This window comes from Cryptotermes secundus, unplaced genomic scaffold, assembly GCF_002891405.2.
Source record: "Cryptotermes secundus unplaced genomic scaffold, Csec_1.0 scaffold184, whole genome shotgun sequence".
NCBI lineage: Eukaryota > Metazoa > Arthropoda > Insecta > Blattodea > Kalotermitidae > Cryptotermes > Cryptotermes secundus.
The window spans coordinates 586,027-599,571 of NW_019725839.1; the positions used below are offsets into that span (position 1 = coordinate 586,027).

General features: G+C 44.3%; 1 protein-coding gene across 1 annotated transcript in view; it reads right to left on the reverse strand.

Moving 5' to 3' along the window:
- Positions 1-3,289: 3,289 nt before the first annotated feature.
- Positions 3,290-13,545, reverse strand: part of LOC111863550 (aryl hydrocarbon receptor nuclear translocator homolog) — a 16,617-nt gene continuing 6,361 nt past the window's right edge. Inside the window, exons 2-10 of the mRNA XM_023849962.2 lie at positions 12,941-13,261; positions 12,577-12,771; positions 11,189-11,476; positions 10,185-10,335; positions 9,397-9,551; positions 8,829-9,034; positions 7,942-8,074; positions 7,204-7,664; positions 3,290-4,598 (exon numbers count right to left, since the gene is read on the reverse strand). Coding sequence (XP_023705730.1) covers positions 7,429-7,664; positions 7,942-8,074; positions 8,829-9,034; positions 9,397-9,551; positions 10,185-10,335; positions 11,189-11,476; positions 12,577-12,771; positions 12,941-13,261 — 1,685 coding nt within the window. The 3' untranslated portion in view covers positions 3,290-4,598; positions 7,204-7,428. The remainder of the gene's footprint in view (positions 4,599-7,203; positions 7,665-7,941; positions 8,075-8,828; positions 9,035-9,396; positions 9,552-10,184; positions 10,336-11,188; positions 11,477-12,576; positions 12,772-12,940; positions 13,262-13,545) is intronic.

Sequence of the window (13,545 nt, forward strand, 5' to 3'; positions counted from 1 at the left end):
GTCAAAGGCTAAGGCGAGAAAGAAAGGAGCACGAAGCATAGTGAAACACTAGTTTCTCGTATTGTGTACGGACATCTTCCTCCGTAACGTCGGTTAACTTCCACAGGACCACACAGAAGACACAGCTGCACACTATGAACATTTCTTAAAACTGTTTCTTACAGCTAGGATTATTAGCCAAAAATTAAAAGGGGCATGCCACTATCTTCAGTAAGCTGGCTCCTAACTCTATCTCCAACAAGATCTGTGACTTTCAGTTATATTTAGGGGCTTTCCCAGCCTCGGCTAGAATATGCGCCTCGCATTAGCAACAAAAAGCTCAGTCACATTGGATCAAGCCACTGCTTACAATTTGGTCACACTGGATCCACAAATTAAATTAAATCCTGAAGACTACATAGGAAAAAAGGCAACGTCCACTATACACAAATCAAATTGTTTGAATTTTAATAAACATACAGGTACGTACTTCCAAGATTCAGACATGTTGAAATTTCAATTGGAGACTGTCACACAAACTGACATAACCAAACCAGCTAACCTTAACTTGAAATGTTCCGAAGACAGGTACACTAAAATTCAGATACCAAATTTGATAGAATAACAACAGGCTATCTAAAGGGATTTAATTTTGGCAAAGGTGGGCACTGTCACATCGACTGAAGCTGACATTTGTAATAAGAGAAGAGCAAACTTCAGCATGGGTATGTCTTGACGTCTGCCAGCGCTACCACAGATACCATAGCAACAGCACAGTATATAGAGAGAATTAAAAACTAAATAACAGTACAAAACAAAAATAAACTCATTTTGAAAAGTGAAATGAGCTCACAAGGGAAAATCACAAGATATAAGAACACAATAATGATATTCCTAAATGTTATCAAATTATAAAAACAATATTACTCAACAAAGATATCCCAAAACAGTGCAAAACAACAATCCGTAATGCAAACATATAATCACAAAACATGGGTCCTTACAAACGGAAAAAACAGCAAAATCCAAGGAACAAATACATAATTTTTTAAGGTTTTTATGGAAAAAAAAAGAAGGGATAGAATTATAAACTGAATTCTTATAGAAGAATCTGGAATTTGAAATTCGTTAACAACTTATGGAACAAGTATACTAAGACTGAAATTTGAAGGAATGAGACCCATGGGCCGACCCAAATGAGAATCACTGCTGCATGAACGAGGACTCAGGGTAGCACAGAAACTGGAGAGAGGAAGAAGGCAAAGAGAACAAAATTGAGTCACAACAGTGACTATGAAGAATGCCATCTTCTGGGATGCGGCACCATGTAGATCTTGTGCAAACCGCAAGTGAGGAACCAGCATGAGCAGGTGGCTAGCAGACTGAGCAGATTTTGCTACCCTGCAGTTGGAGGCGATACATTCCTCCTACCTTCGGTTCACACAACATCCACATGGCGCCACACCCCAGAAGACTGCATTCTTCAATAGTGGCAACAAACTGTTTGTCGCACTGTTATCTGCTTCGTGTATGTTTAACGCATTTAGACTGAAGCTAAGGATGCACCTGCTGATGATGGGAGGGCAATCTCTTTCTGGAGCCCTGGATACAAGCAACTCTCCAGTCTGGCAGACAGCGCTGTCCAACATCAGTATCACAAGAAGCAAGGTGCAGGTAGGAAGTTGGGAAATCTGTGAACAAGAGAGGATCCTGGAGGCAGAATGTCAAGGGTACACTTTCTGGTCCTTTATTTTGTCCCTGGAATTGCTCCACTAAGTGTACAAAATAAAACCTCAACACTACAAATTCATCTCTTCATAAAAAAAATTAATGTTACTGTACAAATTATCAACATTTCATGGAAAGGTCAGATCACTACGCATCACAAAACAAAGAAGCCTTTACCAGTCCATCCTCACAACAAAACTGTGTGGTATAAATACAGGCAATGCAACTGTAGCAAGTCACAAAAATAATTTATTGTTAAGACGGTAGCCCGGCTGGTGCCACCAAGAATGTTATACGTCATGTCACTGAAAGGAATGTGTTTGCTATGGAAAGCAGAAGTTGTGTGGCAGGTGGCAGGCTCGGCCAGGTCACATGCCCCATCGTGCCCAACTTTCTGCTAAACATGATACACGCAAGCAGGCACTGTTACCTTCCAATCTAAACTACACCCACCCCCTTGGGCAGTCCACACTTCACTTGCACCCAAATTTCAATGTCGGCACAGAAGAGGAACCTTCAGAAGCCAGAAAACTCTCAGGGGCTCCCACAGGGGATGACATGCAAGCATGTAGTGTGGTAAGAAGAACACCAAACCAGGGCATTACATAAATTTTCAATATAATTAAAATGAGATGCACCCCTGTAGAAGGCAAATATAATGTAAACTGCCAAAACATGACAGGTGAAGTTAATCTTAATTATACTGAAACACATATATATATACTGAATCTACATGCTGCAAAGCTATTTATTAATTTTGCTGGTTTATCCCTTCCACATACATGCAAAATTAATCCAACTGAAAATTATGAGGGGCACAAATTATGACAGCAACCCGCATGTCTAAATTGGTAGTACATCAGCAATCTTAAACATAAAATTAAATTATATAAAAAGATGCCTCTGGACAATGAAGACCATTCTATCATGCTGTCATTCCAGATGTTCAAGGTCATAGTGCACATTTTCAGTGAAACTGTGATCTCAAAGCAGCCATCAAGGGCTATAATGTAATATTATATTTAAGCATCCTGTTGCACTCTATATGATAAATGATATGAACTCCGTCCCAAGCGCAAACAATATTATGTCCTTGATCTTGCTCTCCTTTACCCTACATGTTTCGGCCTCAAACGGCCATCATCAGGTGTATACACTCATGTCGCTGTCACACTGCACTTAGTTTAAAATTTAACATTTAAAAACACATTGTTCCTTTCCTTGTTATTATCAACATCTACTGCGTTGATATGTCTGGTTTATAGATTGTTTTTGTTACACACGTTAGCAATTATAAAATCTTTAGTTCTAATTTTAAAATCCTTTAAAATTTTTCTCTAAATTTTAACATTTTAAATTTAAAATTGTCAGGGTTACTTGCCCTATGTCTATAGTGCTGCAGTGGCTAGTTCTTGTTTCCAGCACTGTACAGGTGTTATTTTGTGTAGTCTCCCTGTGTGGGGCCACTGCTACCCTTTACTACGTCTTTACTATGTGTTTTTAAATGTTAAAATTTAAACTAAGTGCAGTGTGACAGCAACGTGAGTGTATACAGGTGATGATGGCCGTTTGAGGCCGAAACATGTAGTGTAAAGGAGAGCAAGATCAAGGACATATAATATATTGTTTGCACTTGGGACGGAGTTCATATCATTTATCGGCTATAATGTACATGAAGATTGCTTCAATGGGAGGGCTAGTGGGGTGCGGCGTAGTAAGGGGTGAAAACTGCCAAACTTTTCCACTGAATTTTTTATGGGCATTTCATTAGTTGTATGCAATGATGTATTTCAATGTTTTTATTATCTTGTTGGGTTTGAGGTTCTGCAGTCAGAAACTATGATGAGTCTGGCCTCCAGAGTTGTAACTCTGTAGAGCATAAAGACAGCCCTGTGTTTTGAAGAAATATATCACCAACATCTTCACAGGGTCAAGGGATAAGCCAAGCAAGTAAACAGCAAGAAGCAGACCCCTGGAACGTCAGACAGTCTCTGGACTGAACAGTGTCACAACCCAGAACACTACTTTTTATTACCCTGACACACAATTAACAGTACTGCAGTGGTACCAACTATAAAAAATGGAAAGAAGAGACTAGGTCCCAGGTCCCATTTCAGTGCATTCACTGGCAGGGATGGAAGAGAATCTCTGATAAGACAGCCAAAAAGTTAGATGCTACTTAGCATTAACGGATCATAGGAAGTGGGAAAGTCTGCTATGTATATATAAAGCATACCGATTCGCTAGACTGAGAGGTTACCATCCTGATCAGGCAATGAATCTGCCTCATGAAACAAAGTACTGAAGGAGTATTTCCACACAGCTTCCAGGAAGTGAATTTATAATGCAATATAAGAGGAACGTTGCGGTGAGCTCTGTAAAAATGGAATTCAATGTGTTCTTCCCACTTTAAACAAATGCGATGTAAGTGCCACAGCCGAGGCTGCAACAGCCCTGCCACTAGGCGAGAGTTTAGCTTAGAGATGTGTGTAGACTACAGTAACTATAATATTAAAACATTTATGCAGGATATGTAGACTTCATCACTTAACACTGACCAACGTTCTCATAGCTATATTTGCACAGGGTTGTCAGTTTCTAGTCCAATGTAGTTCACCTGTTCAGCGAGTCACACTCACAACACACGAGCTCTCAATACAGACTGTCTTCTGCACACGTCTGCACTCCACAAGTTCGAGCACATCATCCTCTACCCATATGGCCCCCGGTAACATCCGGAGGAGGGTTCAGCGTTTGATAACTGGTGATATCTGCCAGCAGATTCTTCTGCTGCCACATCCAGATATTCACCTCATTGTCACCCTACCAAGAGGGGTCACATGGGTGCCCCCACACCAGACAGAGGCCAGGATGATCAAGAGAGACTGCACCTGGAGGCACCGGGCAACGAACAAGCATTTACCTGTTTTTGCTTCAAAATTCTTGTTGTAAGGTTCCAATTTACTTCAGCACATTCATTACTTCTGCTAATTAACATTCTTAAATCAAATACTGACCATTTCTGATCAATCACCAAAGATAAAAACACACTTTCACTGATCATTTATATGTCTTTGCCAATATTCATAATTGCAAAAACATCTTTAAAAATGTACAGAAAATTTTACAATATATGGCATTTCTAAGAAATATCCCAGAATAAAACAGGTTACAAACTTACATACTGACTGCTGAATAATGGTGTCAGGAGAGAAACATGGTCAGTACTTTTACGTACACAAGCGGCACACATGATTAGCATCAACTGGTATGGTGATCAATGAATTACAAATTGAAACGGATGTGGAAGGACACGCCATGGGATCTCATGTTTAAACCTTAGGTGCTGGACGTGAGATTCAGGGTGGATACAGGGGCACTGGAGAAGGTCCTCCCTGCTACTGTCACTCCACGACTGCTACACAAGCAGCTACTCCAATAGCCCTGGCCAGGCAGCACATTATCACATCTTCAGGCTTCACCTGCAATGCTGCCAGCAGTTCCCACACTACGCAGCACTGAATGATAAGTGAATTGGTAGGGATGTGCAGGGTAAAGGTCATGACCTAATTCACAGTATTATCGCAACATTCTGCTTCTACGGACTGAGGAGAGCAGGAAAAACTTCATCCTGATATGTTAAGAAAGGTGAAAGGGTAGGCCGCGCCATAGCTCAAGCAGTCAGTCTCTGGCTTCCCACCGTGGCAGCCTGGGTTCGATCCCGGGTCTGGTCAAGTGGGATTTGTGGTGGATAAAGTGGCACTGGGGCAGGTTTACTCCGAGTACTTCGGTTTCCCCTGCCAATCTTCATTCCACTAACTGCTCCAAAATCACCCTCACCTATCATCTGGGGCTGGTACAATAGGCCACAAGTGGCCGCAGTGCAAGGGACTTAGCCCCCCCCCACTAGCATTTAAAAAAAAAAAAAAAAGGTGAAAAGGTAAAGCTATCCTTGTAACAGGCTGTGAAAGCCCATAGGGTTCTGAGATGTCCAAAACATCTCTGAGGGTGTGTCACCATCATCAGCTTCACAAAGTTAATGACTTCGTGACAGTTGGTATTAAATCATGCAATCTATATACCATGATCTCTAGGACTGGTATACACACAGGACCTTACTTCTAAAGAGGCTGCCTACCCTAAAAGAAGTGTCAGACACAATCTGTATGTTCTATGAGTGATGCTTGGGTAGGAATGCTACTATCTGGTGGTAGTGTTTGGAATACCAGGTTGTAACCTTCACATGCAGCAGCCTCTGCCTCAACATCCTGGTTCTACTGAACTGAAGTCAGGTGGAAGGTCTATACATAAACTGTAAGCATAACACCTGTTTTGCAGTAGGTTCATTGATATCGAATATTAGATCCGTTACTCCATCTGTAACACCCTGAAATGCTCTCAAACTGATGGTTACAGGATAAAAATTGAAGTCGGAAAATCGCTCTACAACTGAAGCCAATGCACTGATGCAGATGAAATAATGAAACCGAACGTCCGCTTTCCTCTACGTGTAAGAAGTTAGGAATTCTTAGATCATTAAAAACTCTTAAAAGAGAAGAGAGGTGGTGCTGAAACTCACAGTACCAAAGTACTGTTCACTGTTTTGGCACAACCTGCAGATTAATGAAGTACCCAAATTGTTTCACTGCTAATTTTGGGAAGTTACTTTTATAAAGATGGGGATTTTGTAACTGTCTGAAATGGGCACATTCCAGTTGGCCATTTGTCTGCATTGGGTAAGTACGTTCTTATTTACATGGATAGGTATAACCAAAAGCCCCATTTTTGGTGATTAAGTAGGTGTAATGCTTTTCTAAACTACTTAAGCACTTTCCTTTGCTTTCTCCTTTTATAAAACCCATGGTTACCAGTTATCTGCCATATGTACGTTCGTCATGTACCTAATACTGGGTAAAAATATTCTGAACTGCAACACTGCTCTGACCTGTGGTTTAAATTCAGCACTGAAGGTTTGGCCAATTTGTTCAGTGTATTTTACTGGACAATCTACAAACATTGCAGTTGGTAAATGCCACTTTTGTTACATCTATCTCTGTTGGTGGGTTTGGGTCTGGGATGTTTTCTATTCAGTTCCTTGTGCAAAATTCTACTCTGATGCTTGTATCTTGGAACAAATAAAGAATTGTGGGTGTCATGATATATCAAAATAATGAAGTCTCAAAAGTCAGGCTGAAATTCAAGAAAATCGATCCACACTAGTCTAAATGTCTGCAGATGAATCAGCAGAACGGCAATGACACACCAAAAAATGGTGCTCAGTGAAACCCTAAAGGTTATCCATCCAAACATTTGCAAATACATTTCTCTTTGTTGCTGTGTCCAGACTGGCTCCGAGATGCACCCAGCTTCTTAATCAAGGGGTACAAAGTGGCTGCAGCATCCAGTCCTCAGTCTAAGAAGGAATGCAGTCTTCCATGTGTTTTCATGGTGCGGCATTTAATTACTTAAGCACAGGGACAACTTTATTAGCTTTACCTGAATATTCCACTTATGTAACAGCCATAAGGAGTCATTTACACTTCCTGCATGAAGCATGTAACCACACTGGAACACGTGACAACCCTACGCAGCAGATGCATGTGGAGCCAATGCCAACAGATGTCTCATGCTACAGGTGGGGTGAAGTAATCAGATTCTCGGTCCACAACACACGTTCAGTCCACGCTACTCGAAGCTCACGTTGAATGTGTACAGTCTCTGCTACTCAAAGCTCGTGTTGAACATGTTCAAGTCTTCAAATGACGTGGCCCCTCCTTGATCCAACATCTGCAGCATGTCTGACAATTCCTGCTGCTGTGGTGGACCCCCGGACCCCTGCCCCGATGCTCCCCCACCTGCAGTGACCGTGCCTCCAGAGCCTCCGGCATGTCCCGCCGACCCGCTAGAACCTGGGCCAGAGTCCGACGGCTGACCAGATCCCTGCCACGCCCACATCCCTGCAACATGTCCAACTTCAGGAACTTCTCATTCAAATGACAGACAACTGCAGCACAGAAGACTACTTACTATATTCTGGGATCTGACAGATCATTACTGTCATCTTCATGGCAGAAGGGTGACTCGCACCCTGAAAATGCTGGCATCAATTTCCTTCATTAAACAGTGTCACATTAACACAGACAGTGACATGAGAACACACAAATCTTATCTGTAACAGTATGAGCTGCTGACGAGGAAACTACCCAAGTCCTGATCCCTGTTGCTGCCACTAACCTGTGTTGCCAGGGGCGGTGGTTGGGGTATGGTACGCCCCTCCCCGGGCACCAGCACTCAACTGGGTGTATGTGGGCCCACTGGGTGACCGTGACGGGCTCAGCTGGCTGTATTGGTACCCTTCTGTCACAGGCTGCAACAGAAACTTATCATTAAAAGAAAAGAAAGTGCCTATGTCCCTAACAGTGCATGCAGATGATAATCGTAAAATCAACTTTCCGAATGTGTTCAGTCTTGCTGTAGACACACTACCATCTATAAGGAACATGCCACTTTACTGTCTGTGTATGCCAAATGTAGAATTCAGAAAACACTGTATCAAGCGTGGCGACACTCTGCAACGTACATCACAGCGAAAATGGAAATGGCATCCGCAGGTATTCAGGAACGATCTCCACAATGTAACGTAAGAGTTAGTTATGTGGTCTGAATTTCCATATTTATTGAGCACACATCAATGCAGATGTGATCGAGACCAGCTCTTTCTGATGGTCCCCACCAATGAAATTAACTACTGTTTACAGGATCTTATTTTTTAATACTTCTAAAGCAATTGTCACGTAACTTCGAACAAGGCCAAGAGTTGACAGGCCGCCTGTCACTTCTCACACCCTCAAACCCACCCTTGTCTGAAATTTTTCTTCTGCGCATTCAAGGTTACTCTTGGCCTTGTTCAAAGTTAGGCGACACTTGCTTCAATAAACTGTAAAACGTGCGCCTCAAGTTCAGGCAGTGCATGGTGCAGTATTTCTGTATTTGTATCTTGGCAGTGATGACAGATGCCAGCGTGTTCCCCTTTACCTTCAGAATGTCTACTGGAAGACCCTGCACACGGCAACAACGAGGCTGGAAATGGGAAGGGTGCGGACAGAGTAAAACTGACTCACCTGTCTCAGACTCCAGGCTGCCTGAGCAGGCGTGGGGCTGGTTGTGTTGGCCTTACTGATGCGTCCCAACACAGAACCTGAGCCAGTCTGCTGTGCGGTAGGGGAACTGTAGCTGATCGGTGAATGTGTTGGGTCATAGCTACTGTACACGTTTGCGGAACCTGGACGGGCAGTTGCCGTCTGTTGCTGCTGTTGCTGCTGGGAACCTGGAAGACAGCAATCAACAAATTACTCTGGGGTACCACATTTACTCACAGTTGTCCCTAATCTACTCATGAGGAGAATATCCAATTCCACTTTCTCTGCAAAATCTTTATTTTGCTCATCCATGTACATATCAGCTGCAAAGATTCTAAAACAATTCAGTAAGAAAGTAGGTGTGGTGATCTGAAAGCGAGATGCTGGATGTCTGTGTCAGACATTCCAGGTTCCAGCCCAGCCAGCTTCACTCACCATCTCATCTCTCGTTGCTCTCGGCTCTCATGCTGTGCTGTACGTCCTACCCACCGAGGCAGGAGAGGTGCCCCTACCTCCTGCAACACAGTCACGACAGTGCCAACATACTCACTTTGGATGTGCTGCGTGGAGGCTATCATGTGTGGGTACACAGGTGTGGTGTCTCTTCGCTGCAAGCTGTAGTCAAGGCCGGGTTGCTGGTATGCAGCCACCTGTTCCGTGGGCTCTGTTCCCGCCCCACCGTCCGTCTGCTGAGAGTGAAGAGACCTGCAACACAGCATGAAATTCAAAGTTACATCAAAACTGGATGAGATGGCAATTCAGATGCATACAGTACTGCCAACATGCCTGTACAGATATCCTGCTATCACTCTGATAGATTCTGACAACTCATTCTATCCCAAAAGTTCCAGTTATGTGTGTCTACCTACCTGATGTTAGCATGCACTCGTATTGCTGTGCGTTACCACCCATACCACACCACACTGGCTCACAGCATGCATTAAACTGCTCTTAGTGCTTCTTTCAACTTCCAAAAGTTACATATCACAGTGAGACCCCCTTTCCATGTTTCTCTGGCGAGAAGCAGCACATGTCAACACTGAAGTGGGGATAATTTTATAAGGTCATTTAACACTGAGATTACTGATTTGCAATCACAGACATTGAATGTACTCAGTACATTAAGTGGGAGTTCCACTGCAGCTATGCAGCTCTGCCACTGGCTTGCCTATCGGCCCAGCTGCATGTAGCAGTGCACTTGCCCTTGTATCATCCAGTGAGAGAGGACAGAACTATGGGCCAAAAGTGCATTCTGAAAGAGACATATTTAGTCTCATCACATAAGGTGACTGTCAGCTCCCAAGCTCAAAGCATGAGTTCAGGCACCAACGGACTCACTTGGCACTGGTGTTGGTGCACACAATGTATTCCACATCATCTGTGTATGGGTTCAGGAACGCAAATGCAGATGTGCGCAGCCACACCCAGTCGCGGCTCTTGGCACGGAACCGGTACATAACGGACATCACTTGCCCCTTGAGCTTGAGCACTGCAATCAACAACACACATATGCAATGCCAACTTTACAGACACAATCGCAGCAAATGGAACAAACTGCATGGGGCAGTACTTTCCTGAGAAGTCGGTCAAGAAATTATCCATGCTTATAAACCTGCAAGTTCATTAGTGGTCATGAAAGCATTATATATAAACATATAAGTTTCATTTTCTTAGCATTTCACTGCAAAAGGAAGACTGCTCAAACTGTACACAAAGCATAACACATAGTCTGTTTTTCTGGAAGTCTTTTGAGGGAAATGATTGTTCAAATGCAACCTGTCCAGGGACTATCTCTGGTAAAGAATCCCGTGGCCAAAGAACTGGCCGTGACAGTGCACCACTGAACAAGGGAATGTGATCCCATGGCCAAAGAACTGGCTGTGACAGTGCACCACTGAACAAGGGAATGTGATCCCATGGCCAAAGAACTGGCTGTGACAGTGCACCACTGAACAAGGGAATGTGATCCCATGGCCAAAGAACTGGCTGTGACAGTGCACCACTGAACAAGGGAATGGGGACTTTCACGAGAGCCTTGCTATAGGAAATTCCAATTAAAATTTGAAGGAAACGGATCTATGGCATGACCCAGAACAAGAGAGTTTGGACAGGTAATGGAAGACAGCAGAAAGGAAGGAAGGAAACAGCTAGCAAAAAATAAAAAATGAAGGACTGTGGGAAGAAAAAAGGAAATCAGAGACATTTGCCTTTTGAGCTGGGGGTTTCAGATGACCCCTGGCAAAGACATGAACCAGGTACTGAGACTGCATTGTGATGCCAGTGAAGAGGGTTCACTACTGGCAGTGTGTCAGCACAGGATATGCCAGTGGTATCATACTCACCCTGTTCAAAGCTCTCCTTCATGTGCGTCTGATCTTCGGGGTGGAAGAAGTCAAAGCAGGACTTCCCAAGCAGCTCAGGTGGCGTATACCCTAGAAGGGCCATCACACGCTGGTCCACAAATGTGAACTTTCCCTCCATGGAGTGACGAGAGATGAACTCCGCATTGTTGTTGGCACCACTCAGGTCACTGGTATTGGGCGTTGACGTCACCTGCAGGCGTCCAATAGCCACAAGGCAGCAGTGAGAAGCATGGCCATCATCATCTGCCCCTCGGTCCATCTGCACGCCTGCCAACAGTTGGCCTCACCGAGTCAAGTCTCTTTTGGAAACACTAAGTGACGAAAGTTAAACAATAGACCTACACTATGGCTGTATTCACGGAACCAATTCCTCATTTCCTTGAACTTAGACACCATCCATCTGCTTCAATATTTCCTTATTTCTGCTCTCAACTATACACATGTGCGACATCTGACCATTTAGTACAATATTACAATTATGGGCGATACTTCCCTCATCCATTTATACTACTGGACAATGCTTCTGACATGTGGAGCCATCTTGAATGGACACCAGACTTACTGTCCTCAACTATCTGTACTGCATAAGGCCGCGCCATAGTTCAAGCGGTCAGTCGCTGGCTTCCCACCACGGCGGCCCAGGTTTTTATCCCGGGTCTGGTCAAGTGGGATTTGTGGTGGACGAAGTGGCAGCGTGGCGGGTTTTCTCCAAGTACTTCAGTTTCCCCTGCCAATCTTCATTCCACCAAATTCTCCATCATCATAATCAACTGGGGCAGATACAATGGGCCAATCAGTGGCCGCTGTGACGAATGGACCCAGCTGGACTCCACCCTTCAGTAAGTGAAAAATCTGTACTGCATTCCACACACAGCCTTTCACCTTCTGGAGCCAGGATAGCTCACTTGGCATTGTAGCAAGGCTACAGGATGAATGGCCATGGAATCAGGGTTCAATTCCCAGCACAGACAAAAGAACTTTCTCTTCTCCACAGCGTCCAGACTCACTCTAGGGCTGACTCAGCCTCCTATGCAAGAGTACCGGGTAAAGCAGCTGGGCATCAAGGTCCTGCCCATTCACCTCCATCTAGTGTCGAGTGAAGAATATGTGGAGCTACACATCCACTCCCAAAGACATGTCATTGTGTGATGCTTAATGAGGTACAGAGCTGTTACCGGTCTGTTAAAAAAGGAACTCTGAAACTGGGAATTTCAAGAGAGGTCATAAGGTCAAATTGTGGAAGCAAGTTTATTCATGCTGCTTCCATGGGACACGTGTTCCTTCTGCCAGGTGCACACCCACACAAAGCTATATGTCGACACCTGTATCAACTGTCTCCAGTCCTCCATGCTGCAACCAATACTTACCCGATGGAGGCCAATTTTTTATGTAGCCTGTGCAGTGAACTACTGCATAGTTCTGCCCATCACGGGAAGGCCCCAAACTGTTTCGCTGCTTCAAACGGTTCAGGTGTCCTACTGCCATGTTGTCAGCAGCAATATTGCCAACCTTCATGCGACAGATAAACCCGCGTCGTGATCCCATGCAAAGACGCATGGAGGCTGTAAACAGAGAGAGGCAGCAGGAGTAAATACCAGTTCTCTCACTTGATGGACAAACTCTGCAGGAATGAAGCCTTTCAGTTTGCCACGCAGTCTGGCACACATGTGCCACGTGAAGGCACTATTACAGCTTCAAATGAAAGCAAATGGAATGATGGCCTGTACTCACACTGGTGGCCCTCCTTCTTGACAGTGCCGGTCTTGAGGTCCAGGATCCGGCCTGTGTTTTGAGGTTCCTGCGTGGACAGCTGCTCGCGGACCTTCTCCACATCCTCTGCATGTATATTGTCAAAGATACAGGAGCCGAACCATTCGCTCTGTGGCTGATTCAGGACCGGGGCCACAGAATCTGACACATAGATGATGCGGCCCGTGTCGCAAGTCACTACAAACAGGAAGCCATCTGCAGCCTCCAAAATCAGATGCTTCAATTCTTGGTCTGTCAGAAACGACGGCTTGTACGTGCCATCAGTATTGGTGTTTCCGGTGCCTGAAACAGCAGATAACGTTGAGCGGAAACCTCCCACAAGGCAGCCGCTTGGAGCACCCAGAAGGAATCTAACCAGTATCAAACCCCTTACACACCACAGACCAATCAGATCAGCTTGGTGTACTTGTGTTAAATCTGTCAACAGATGTCAGCAAGTGTGATATACTGATGTTCAGAGGGAAGATCAGGCTTCCACATGATCTACATCTCTGACCATCATCTGAGGGTATTGTGGGTCTCTATATGCAGATGCATTAATCTCAAGGTTCCGGTGTTTACACCGG